Consider the following 12,752-nt stretch of genomic DNA (forward strand, 5'->3'; position numbering starts at 1 on the left):
CCCTGTTAGATTCTGGAACAATGGATTTCAGACCCTTCTGGGTCTGGAAATTTATATCCTAAAATATACTTATTATTTTACTTAAACATGTAAGAAAGCAAATGGATTTCAAAGACTCAAAAGTCACTGTTGAAAGTCACTGTGTTTTTTTTAATGCTCAAACCCAATGCCCAGACTTACACTCAGCAGCCATATAACCAGCCAAGTGTGGGAATCAAAACAGCATCTTCCTGAGGAGAGGTCTGAAGAGATCATGATCAGTCAGTAAGGGAATTCACATACCCTGTGAGCATTCACGAACAGCTTGTGAATGGTTCTGCCAGCAGGGCCTCTTCCTGCACCCACGACTAACACTTCAGGCTGCTCCAAAAGGCAACTCACAAACCTGGGGGAGAGAGGTAATGGAAGGACAGGAAGCGAGCTGCTCAGTTCACACTGTGCCAGTCCGCCCAAATTAATTCTGAGGACAAACTCTCAAACCGATACTGGCTAAACCTACTAAGGCTAGAGTGGAACTTTTATAACAGAGGGACACTTGGAATTAAAATAGACTCAAATGACAATATTACTGCCTTTCAACTGTGTTCATAAAATTTTCCTAAAAATCTCGTATCTGGGGATGGCTGGGTGGGGCGCAGTTGGTTAAATGCCGGACTCTTGATTTCAGCTCAGGTCATGACTTTAGGGTCATGAGATCGAGCCCTGTGTTGGACTCTGCATTCAGTGGGAATCTGCTTGGATATTCTCTCCCTCTGCCCCTACCCTACTCTCATGCCACTCTCTCTCTCAAATAAATAAATAAATCTAAAAAGAAAAAAAAAAAAAAAAACACCTCACCTCTGTCAAAGGGGAAAAAGAAATATTGAGTCTATTTCTTTCAGACTAGCTTAGAAAATACTACAGTAAATAAAAGATTAAAACAGTATTTTGGGGGATGCCTGATTGGCTCAGTCAAGTTAAGCATCCGACTCTTGGTTTTAAAAGCTCAGGTCATGATCTCAGGGTCATGAGATCGAGCCCCACATTTGGCTCTGCTCTGTGTGAGGAGTCTGCTTAAGATTCTTTGCCTCTGCCCCTACCCCTGCTCGTGCTTTCTCTCTCTCTCTCTCTCTCTCTAAAGTAAATGAATAAATAAAATCTCAAAAACAAAACAAACAGTATTTCTGGACAACAAAAACCAATTTATACATATACAGCAAAGCAATAATCCATCTCTCTTATTATTTGTTCTTTTAAAGTGGGTGTGTATGTGTGTGTGCATGCATGTGTGCTTAAAATACACAATTTTTCTGGGCAAAGCCTCAACTGTGCCATTATGTGCTGGAAACACTACACCTCCAAGTACACCCCAGAGAATGTATGTGTAGCTATCAGAGTCAAAGCACCACGCCTGCACCACTAATTCATACTGCTATTTTAGAAACGATTCCCTTGATTAGTACTTACTCTTCTCATTTAAAAAGGAAGGAGTTTTCAAGAGCAAAGACGCCTAGGAGAAAATTTCACTCAACACAAGATATAAAATTCTAACAAGAACTTGTTAAGAGCTATATAGCACATGCCTTGTCATATTATCTTAATGATTTAGCATCAATAATGACATTTCATTTCTGAAAAGGCTGATGAAGAATTTAAAGTTATGATAAATTCAAGTTGCTGAAGTAACAAATTTGGAAATACTTTATCACAATTAAAATAACATTGTCCTTTCAAGTACCACAGGCAAAAATGGCAGGGACTCATACTGACAGGTAATGGCGTCAAGTCTCTCTCAGGAAGAGGAAAAGATTGACCTGGTCATCTGTATCATCCTGGAGAGGCCATCTGGTCACTCTTTCAAAACATGTTCACAAGGTGCACAGGATATGCACCTTTGCTTTCAAAAGTACTGTTTAAAGTTAAATAAATAACTGAGCAGAAATACAATTTCAGAACACCTCAGACTGTGGTAAAGGAACAGTGAGAGCTAAGCAAAGAGAGAAAGCAAAGCTCTGGGGCATTTCACGTAACAAAGAGTGACTAGCTCTTCCACAGGGAACTGTAGGCACATCTCCAAGAGCAAACAAGGACATTACTAGAAAAAAAGACCTGGTAGACTTGTTTCTAAATGTGGAAGGAATGGAAATGCCTCGCAAATACCCAGAAATATAGGAGAGGTCAAAGTCTATAATAATTAAATATTTTTCTGTCTCTAGCTGATGCTTGTTACAAATAAAATAGGTAGGTACCACAAAAGAATCTCAATATTCTATTAAAATGTTCTAAAGAGAGTGGTGGCTTTTCCTACTGCAGACAAAAGTTACTCAAATATCAATTACCTTTCAAGATCTTCTTTTTCCTCCTCTTGTTCACATTTCTCAGTTCCAAACTTGGCTTTCAGTGAGCGGGCTCTGGCAATTATAGCTTCTACATTAGTAATTTGATGGATGATTTCCTAACAGTGGAAAAGAGAGAGACATACATTGGAAAACAGCAAAAAAAAAAAAAAAAAAAAAAAAGGCAGCCTTTTAAAAAAATGTATCTTTAAAATAATCAGTGCCAACTAGTGAGAACATTTGGCAAGATCCTGACACCATAGCAAACTTACTTCCAATTTCTTGTCTTCTGGATTGGAGAAGTGCAAAACTTTACTGGAATGGGTTATTATCTGCTTTATAATCTTCTTAACTGAAGAAATGTTTTCCAGATTTTCTATTTTTAAGAAGATCAAAGCCATCATTAAATAAGTCAGGCAAAATATACTTTCATTTTGGAAATGAACTAATGACTAACGAAATAAGACATTTACCTTCTTCCTTTACCTTGAGTACAGCTGCGTGAATTACACAAGGTAACAGGTGCCGAGCGAGGTCTGCAGGTTTCTGTACGGCCAGATAGTGCAGCACCTGAAGGAGACACAAAGTTACATGAATGATCAATGTAGCTGTCAAAGAATAAAGTAGCCATTTATGAACGAAGAAAAAAAAATCCTCTGCACCACTGAACTCACATCTATAACAAGAGCTGAGAAGAGCTCTCTTCTCTTGGTACTTTGCCCTGCTCATCCAGGTAAGTAGCTACTGCCCACAATAGTAGGAATAACGTTACTGAAAACTAACAAGGATTTTAGAATTTTATAGTGGTGACTATGCAATTTTGTTCTTCTTTCCAGTATGTAATACATGCAAATTAGGAAAATACAAAGAAAACAAGAACCATCTGTAAATTATACCACCGAGAGATAACAATTGTTAATGCTGGAAGATTCTCATTCTGGGATTTTTTAAGACACTGAATACAGATATTAGGTAAACGAATATTAAGTATGTAAAATACTGTTTTGTAACCTGCTTTACTCACTTAACATTTCTAAACATTGATGGAAACCTTCCACTAATTTTTTGGTTTATCGTTTTTCCAAAATGCAAATTGCTTTGTTATTGTTCTAATTTAAAAAATACAGAGAAGTTATGTATAACACATGGACCCTACCTTTAAGCTCCTTATTCAACAGCAGTAAAGATAAAAGAAATCTCATCTCATTACGTGAACCTGGATGATAAATGCTCACAGATCTCCGAAATGAATGAATGAACGAATGAATGCATACATACATACATAGAGTATAATGCAAAAACTCTCCAGAAATCCTACTTCCTAAGAAGCAACACATTTTTGTGTTTATCTTCTCAGGCTTATTTCTATGTCCATTTAAACACAAAGATATAGGCATATTCCAATTTCTTAACAAAAAACTATAATATAATATACATACTATTTTGTAACTTGTTTTGTTCATTTAATGACTTATAACCTTTACTTTTTGGCTTGGAGAATTTTGTGTGGTTTGAAAATTTTTTTTAATTAAGAAATACACATACCAGAGTATTAATAAATAACTTAAAGACAACATGAACACTTGTTTACACACCACCAACCAGCTTAAGAAACAACATCACCAGCACTTTCCAAATCCCCGTGTGCCTCCCTGATCAAGTCTCCCTCCCTCACACACCCCACCATCAGTAAGTGACTACTAATCATTCTTTTGCTTGTCGACAGTTTTCTCACATATGTGTATAGCCCCAAACAATGTATTGCTTAGTTTGGTCTGTCCTGAATCTTTATATAAATGGAATGTTTCTGGTTCCGACCCTCAGTGACTTGTATACAGCATTCTTTTAGAGATACATATGTTGATACATACTGTAGTTTATTCATTTTCACTCTATATTAAAATGTTCCGGGGCACCTGGGTGGCTCAGTTGATTAAGCGACTGCCTTCGGCTCAGGTCATGATCCTGGAGTCCCAGGATCGAGTCCTGCATCGGGCTCCCTGCTCGGCAGGGAGTCTGCTTCTCCCTCTGGCCCTCCTCCCTCTCATGCTCTCTGTCTCTCATTCTCTCTCTCTCAAATAAATAAAATCTTAAAAAAAAAAAAAATTAAAAAAAAATTAAAATGTTCCTCCACTGATGGACAACCCCCCGCCCCCCCCACTTTTGGCTATTACAAATAAGGTCCCTGTTTTATTATTGGGTATGTTTCCTGGTGTACATGTAGAGGAATTTCTTGAGGGCATATACCGAAAAACAGAACTGGATATATACAAGAAAATGCCAAACAATTATTTTTTTGTATTAAAGTCATATTCCAAATTATTTTACAAAGTGTTTCAAAAGAGTTACATCCTTATCTAGAGTAATAATAGTTCCCAGTGTTGTACATCTTTGCTAACACTTACTATTCAACTTTGGTTTTCCTTAACTTAAAACCAAACAAATTTGCGAGAAGACAAAATATATCTATACCCTTTGCCTAGACTCACCTTTTACCTCATTTAATCATACCCATCTCTTTCCTCTGTATGTGCATATGATATATTACACACATACATTTTTTTCTGAGTAATGTGAGAGCAAGTTACATACATCATGTCCTTTTACCCCCAAAGATCTCGGTGTGTATTTCCTGAAATTAAGAATGTTTTCTTATATAATCAAAAGACAAACTATTGCGATTATATAAACTACCTTTAACACTGATCAAATACTTTTAATCTAGCCTACTTTCCCTTATTACAATTTCATCAATAGACCAAATAATGATTTTTATAACCTTTTCCCACCCACCATACAGGATCTAGTTAAAGATCATACACAGCATTTAGTTTTCATACTTCTTTAATCACAACAAATCTGGAAGTTTTCCAGTCTGTCTTTTATAACATGGACATTTTGAGTACAGTGCCCTCCCCTCCCCTTTCTGAATAACTGAATTCCATGCTTTATTCATATTTTAATTTTAAAAAATTTAGATACAATTTATATACCATAAAATTCACCACTTGAAAATATACACTTCAGTGGTCTTTAGCATACTTACAAGTTATACAACACCACTATTATCTAATTGCAGAACATTTTAATCACACCAAGAAGAAACCCATTACCCGGTAGCAGTCACTCCCTCATTTCTCCCAGCTCCTAGCCCCTGGTAACTACTAAACTAACTTTCTGTCTTCATGAATTTGCCTATTCTGGTATTTCATATAAATGGTATCACGTTACATGTAGCCTTCTATTTCTGGTTTCTTTCACTTAACATAGTACTTTTTTTTTTTTAATTTTTTTTTTTTAAGATTTTTTTTTATTTATTTGCGAGAGAGAGAATGAGAGACAGAGAGCATGAGAGGGAGGAGGGTCAGAGGGAGAAGCAGACTCCCCGCTGAGCAGGGAGCCCGATGAGGGACTCGATCCCGAAACTCCGGGATCATGACCTGAGCCGAAGGCAGTCGCTCAACCAACTGAGCCACCCAGGCGCCCCTTTAACATAGTACTTTTAAGGTTCCTTTGTGTTATACCATGTATCAGAACTTCACTTATTTTTATGGCTTAATAATATTTCATTGTATGAATATGCCGTGCTTTACTTATCCATTCATCAGTTGATCGATATTTAGCTTGGTTTCACTTTTTTGCTATTATGAATCATCCTGTCAATATCTGTATATTCAATCTCCTCAGTTTTTATTTAATGTCCTTTTCCTATTCCAGGATCCCAACCAGGATACCACATTATATTTAGTAGTTATATTTCTAGGCTCCCCTCACATGTGACACTTTCTTACACTTTTCCTTGTGTTTACTGACCTTGACAGGTTTTGTGGGTTTTTTTGAGATTTTATTTATTCATTTATTTAAGAGAGAGAAAAAGTGAGTGTGGAGCTCAACACAGGGACCCTGAGATCATGACCTGGGCAAAAATGAAGATTTGGGCGCTTAACCAACTGAGCCACCCAGGTGCCCCTGACTTTGACAGTTTTAAGGAATTCTTGTCAGGTATTTTGTAAAAAGTGCCTCAACTGGAACTCACTTAATGTTTTTCTCATGGTCAAACTGGGGTTAGGAATTTTGGGGAAAAGATGAGAGGGTTATAAAGTGATACTTTCATCACCTCATATCAAGAGTACATGAAACTCATCAATATTGACTTATCCATGTTGCTAACCTTGCTTACCTGGCTAAGACAGTATTTGTCTGGTTTCTGTACTGTAAGGTTACTCATTTTCCCCAATTTCCATACTGCACTCTTTGGAAGGAAGTCACTATGCACAGTCCATGCTTACACAGTGAGGAGTTCTACTCCATCTCCTTGTGGGCAGAGCAGGTTTGAAGTTCTTCTGCATCGATTTGTTTCTTCTCGCCAATTTATTCAATCATTTATTTGTAACAGTATAGACTCAAGGATATTTATTTTATACTTTAAGTTACAGTCCAACGGTACTTTATTTTGTTGCTCATACTGTTCTGGTATTGGCCACTGGGTAATGTTTCAATTGATTCCTGTGTCCCTTTAATATACTCCTAGAATTGTGTGTTGTGGATTGGTTTTTTTCCAGCTCTTTTTTTAGAACAGAATGTTTCTCATTTTGGGTTTACCTAATGCTTCCTCATGTTTAGATGCAGAATATGTACTCATGGGTCAGTGCATAAGTGCTGTAGGATCCTTCAGAGTATCACATCTCGATGCAGACAATCTGCATCTATCCCTTATTAGTAATATTAGTTTTGACCATCCATTCAAGGTATTGCCCCATTTCTCTACTACATAGTTATTATTTCCTTGCAATTCTCCAGCTGTCTTGGAGAGACACTTTAAAATCATGCAAGTATGATGCTCTTCACCCAGATTTCCACCTAGACATCTACTGATGATTCTCACCTGAACCAATCTTTACTCTGAATATGGTCGTAAAATGAAGAGTTTCCTACTTCAGCATATCCTCCCTATTTATTGGTCATCTTTGAGCTGAAATGCCTCCCTTCTCTCCCATTTCTTTATCTGCAAATTGTCATTGGGGACCCATGGGTTCCGATTTTTTCCCAAAAGTTTAGAATTCATTACTGTCCTTAGTTATTTGCCATTCAAATTGTCCAGATTTGGCAATTAAGAGTCCCTTCAAACTACCTCCTTATGATATACCCCTATCTTCTTTTAAGCAGTTCCTTATTTTCTGGCAACATATAATGTTCCACACTCATACCTTCCTTGTCCCAATTCTGAAATCAGCCATTTCTCTGAGGAAAGCATGGTCCCTTTTAATGAGGAATGTTCTAGAAATCAATATATATGTGTGTTCACTGCTACTGAGATGTCACTGTTTCTAGACCCCTTCAGAAAAAAGCTAGGAAATATATATTATTATGCCTATGTACATACCCACATTATCTATCCATACTTTAGAAACCTATGGGTCCACACCAATACCGCCATTTCCAGTGCACTGCCATTTGGTCTTCCTTGCTTTCCTCAATTCCATGTTTGCATCTGACTTCTACAGTGAGAATTCTGGCTTCCAACAACACCAACACATTGAATTACTCATTTAATCAAACAATAATCCACCTAGAAGTTTCAGAATTGCTTACCCAACACCACTACAAAAAACAAATCTAGAAAATAGAGTTTAGGATTTGTTTGCAGTGCTCTCCCACCTCTCCCCATACCTGGGGGTATACAGTCAAACATATTTTATGTGATCATAAATTACTGAATTAGATGCTCCTCCTAACTCTGACCCCATTTCAGTGTGGTTATGTTATTCATTTAAAATACACCTGGACAGGTGGTTAAGTGTCTGCCTTCGGCTCAGGTCATGATCCCAGGGTCCTAGGATTGAGCCCCCCATCGGGCTCCTTGCTCAACGGGGAGCCTGCTTCTCCCTCTGCCTGCTCTGCCTGCTGATCCCCCTGCTTGTGCTCTCTCTCTCTGACAAATAAAATCTTAAAAAATATATATATATATATACCTGAACTAATTTATCTCAGCTTGCTTTCAGTTTTGGTCATTTCCCCTCTTTCCATTCTTGTTGATTTATTTTAATTTTTGAATATGTAGACAATTAAGATTTTTCCAGAAGTCAAAAGTATACAGAAAGTATACTCTTTCCTAAATGTCATTCCCTCCCATATTCCTTTTACTCTATTCTTCCTCCCTTTTCAACCATTCTGGGTAACTAATTTCAGTGTTTTCTGTTTGTGAAGATAAATTTCTTTTTATGACGATAAGTAGACACGTTTTCTTAAGCTCCCTTTTTTACACAAAATGAAGCATACTATATATATTCATTCGCACTTTACTTTTCTCTTAAAAACATCCTAGAAATCGCTATCAGTTAATAGATATTTTCCTCATTTTTTTAACAGCTGTATAGTCCTCAGTTATGTAGATAAACCAGTCTTCAATAAAGCTCCTAAGTTTGGGCATACAGAGAGTTTCCACTATTTTCTAATTACAATTAATGCAGCAATGAACAACTTAGTGCATCTTTATTTTTGTACTGTTGAAAATATTAGTGCAAATTCCTAGAAGTGGGATTGCTTTTGGGGTGAAAGGGTAAATGCATATGTAAATTTTATTAAATACTGCCAAGTTCCTCCCCACATGGGGATTGTATCATCCTGGCTCTCACCAGTAATGTATGAGAGCTGTTGCCTCAGGGCCTCATTGAGTATTAATTAAGCTGTTAAATTTTCACCAATGTGATGTGTGATAAATGTTATCTCAGTGAAGTTTTTTAATTTGCATTTCCCTTATTATGAATAAAGTTGAACATCTTTTGAAAAGTTTAAGGGTAATTATCTTTTTTGGGGATGAGTTATCTCCTCGGACCTCTTGCCCATATTTCTAGAGTATTTTGGCCCTTTAACTGTAATACATATATTTCTCCCAGTTTACAAATATTTCTCAGTTTATCGTTTGTCTTCTGGCTTTTTTTCAGTCCATTCTTGTGTGTGGTATGAGAAACAGATCTAATTTCATCTTTTGCCAAATGGTTATTCAGTTATCCCAAAACAATTTATTAAAAGGGTCACCTAGGGGAGCCTGGGTGGCTCAGTCAGTTAAGTGTCCAACTCTTGATTTTGGCTCAGGTCATGCATGATCTCAGGGTTGTGAGATTAAGCCCCTCGTCAAGCCCCGAGTCCAGCTCCATGCACAGCATGCTTAAAATTCTCTCTCTCCCTCTCCCGCTGCCCCTCCATCCCCCTCTAAAAAATAAAGTAAAATAAAGTAAAAGGGCCATCTATACCAGTGATTTGAGATGCCATTTTTATCATATACTAGATTTCTACATGCATCTATGAACTTTCTATTCGGTTTCACTGGACTGTCTATGCACCATTATCACATTATTTAAATAGTGAGGCTATGTACTATGTTTTAGTATCTGGTTGGGTTAGTTGCCTGCCCCCCGCCCCCCAATTCACCTACCTCATAGCTCTTTCTTTTCAATCTATTCTTAGCTACTATCTATCTATCTATTTATCTATCTATCTATCTATCTATTTATTTATTTATTTATTTGACAGAGAGAGATACAGCGAGAGAGGGAACTCAAGCAGGGGGAGTGGGAGAGGGAGAAGTAGGCTTCCCACCGAGCAGGGAGCCTGATGCGGGGCTCGATCCCAGGACCCTGGGATCATGACCTGAGCCGAAGGCATATGTCCAACCATCTGAGCCACCCAGGCGCCCCCCGCTTTTTTTTTTTTTTAAGATTTTATTTATTTATTTGACGAGAGAGGGACAGCGAGAGAGGGAACACAAGCGGGGGGAGTGGGAGAGGGAGAAGCAGGCTCCCGGCTGAGCAGGGAGCCCGATGCGGGACTCGATCCCAGGACCCTGGGATCATGACCTGAGCCCAAGGCAGCCACCCAACTGACTGAGCCACCCAGGCGCCCCTATTCTTAGCTACTCTTGCATGTTTTAAAATAACAATTTACCCATTTAAAATATACAATCCAATGGTTTTAGGTATATTCAGAGTTGTACAACCAAAACCACAATCAATTTTAGAACATTTCCATCACCCAAAAAAGAAACCCATTAACAGTCACTCTCCAAACCCCCGAGTCCTAAGCCTACATGTTTATTTTTCCAAATAAATTTGAGTATCAGCTTATCTGGCTCCATAGTAAAGACTTTTGGTATTTTATTGGGACTGCATTAAATTTATAAATTAATTTAAAGAGAACTGACCTTAATGATGTTGAGACTTCCTAACCAAGAACAAGCAGTATCTATTGTTCAGGAGAGTTCTACTTTCTTTATTCATATTTCTAACATTTCTGGTTAGCTTTATTTCTAGGTATTTTACCATTTTTTTCTCTTCTAATGAAGAGAAAATGTCATTTACATCTTCAGAATGGTTATTATTTGTGTATATGAATACTACTAGATATATTAACTTTATATCCTGTTGCCTTGCTGAATTCTTCTGTATAAATTACTTTTATCATTGATTCTTTAGATTTTTCCAGGTATACTGTCACATCATCTACAAATAAAAAGGTCTTCAAGTCCTATGCTTCTGCTTTCTCTTTTCTAATTATAGTGGGTAATAACTTCAGAATAACATTAAATGGAAGTGGAGTTAACAGGCACCATTGCCTTGTTCCTGACCTTAGTGAGAATAACTCTAGGATACCCCCCATTAAGATGCTGTGTTTAGGATTGAGCTCTGTACATCAAAAACTAATGATGTAATGTATGGTGATTAACATAACATAATAAAATTAAATTAAAAAAAAAACAAACAAAAAAAGGATTGAGGTCTATATTTTTCATTTTAAGAAAATATCTACCCATTCTTATTTCTCAATTTTATTGGGAATGAGTATTAAATTTTATCAGACTTTTTCAGTATATATGGAAATGATATATTTTCTGTTTAAACCTATTAATGAAGTTAATAAGTAAATTTCCAAATAATCATTGTGTACTCAGTCGACATGTATTATTTTCTTAAAGTGGTGAGAGTATATTCACTTAGGATTTTGCATTCAGTTTCTTAAGTACTACTGGTCTGTACTTTTTTTTTATATGCTACTTTTATCAGACTTAGGGACCAGTGTTATAGTCAACGTTTCTGATAAAAGATTTTGGGAAATTTCCTCCAACTGCTATGTACCAAAACAATAAAGTAGCACTGGGACTATCTGGTCTCTCAACATTTAGATGAATTCACTGTGAAACCATCTAGGCCTGGTGGTTTTTTATGGGGTCATTTCTTGGCAACTGTGCCTATTTCTTCTATGGAAATGTCTGTTTACATTTTCTATCTTTGGTCATTTTTGATATACTGTATTTTCCTCGGAAATCATCCATTTCATCTTCATTTACAAATTTATATGCAGAATCATACAAAGTATTGGTTGTCATTTTTGTTTTTTTTACTATTTCCTCCATATCAAGTTATTGGCACTTTTTGTCATTTCTTGTTTTGTATATGCACGCTTTTCCCTCTGTGATTAAAGCAGTCAACCATGTGTCTATTTTGATTTTTTTTAAATAAAACCAGATTACTTTGATCTGTTTTTCTGTTCTCTATTTATCACTCTTTGCTTTTATCTTTATCACTGCCTTCCTTTCATTTTCTTTTGGTTTTACTTTGTTCTTCCTCTAACTTCTTAAGTTAGAAATTTATTAATTCAGTAATTTTCATTCTTCTGTTTTTTTTCTTGATGGAGGTATTTAGGTCTATGGATTTTCCTTTGAGCACTCCTAAAATATATCTTACAGGTTCAGGTGTATAGTGTTTTCATTATTTTTCAGAAATTTGTCTTAGTATTTCTCCTTTACCCAGGAGCTAATATAAGGCTTTTACATTTCCAGGTAGAAGGCCTAGTTTTTTGTTGTTTCATTTTTAATTCCTAGTTTTATTGCAAAGATCAGAGTACTGGTTCTATTTCCATTATGAATCCTGCGGATATTCTCTTTGGGCCCTATATATACTAACAGATTTGTGAATTTTCCATGTGCACGTGAAAAAAAGGTACAGTCTCTACTCTCAAGGTGTCATGTTTGGGATGTATCTAAAAGATCAACCTTATGACCTTGTTTTGATCTTTCTTTAGTTTTGTCTACTTGACTGTCTTGTATTAAGAGTAATGTGTTCAACATCCTCTGTTTCAATCTATTTCTCTTATCTGCTGTGGCTTCCTATTTTTATAGATGGCTACTGTGTTATCTACTGTATAAACATTAACAAATGTTATATTCTCATTGTCAAATACCACTTTAAGATTATAAAGCATATGTGTCATCATTTAATACTTTTCTGCTTTACTTCTACTTTATTTCGTATCAGGACCGTAACGCCTGCTTTCTTTATTGCTCTCATGTACCTGGTAAATCTCTGTCCACTGTTTACTTTGTAACCTTTTTGTGTGTGTGATAAAATAAAATTTAATTATGTAATTAAGCATTGGCAGAAA

The 12,752-nt window shown here is 36.5% G+C and overlaps 1 protein-coding gene across 3 annotated transcripts in view; it reads right to left on the minus strand.

The window, feature by feature from the left end:
• Window positions 1-12,752, minus strand: part of RAB3GAP1 (RAB3 GTPase activating protein catalytic subunit 1) — a 113,711-nt gene that overhangs the window by 5,214 nt on the left and 95,745 nt on the right. For all 3 annotated transcript variants that reach the window (XM_035008149.1, XM_035008148.1, XM_035008150.1), the window contains 4 exons: window positions 2,789-2,885; window positions 2,588-2,691; window positions 2,319-2,434; window positions 283-385 (listed from right to left, as the gene is read on the minus strand). In XM_035008149.1, the coding sequence (XP_034864040.1) occupies window positions 283-385; window positions 2,319-2,434; window positions 2,588-2,691; window positions 2,789-2,885 (420 nt within the window). The remainder of the gene's footprint in view (window positions 1-282; window positions 386-2,318; window positions 2,435-2,587; window positions 2,692-2,788; window positions 2,886-12,752) is intronic.

Source organism: Mirounga leonina, unplaced genomic scaffold (assembly GCF_011800145.1).
Source record: "Mirounga leonina isolate KUSES-001 unplaced genomic scaffold, KU_Mleo_1.0 Mir_151, whole genome shotgun sequence".
Classification (NCBI taxonomy): domain Eukaryota; kingdom Metazoa; phylum Chordata; class Mammalia; order Carnivora; family Phocidae; genus Mirounga; species Mirounga leonina.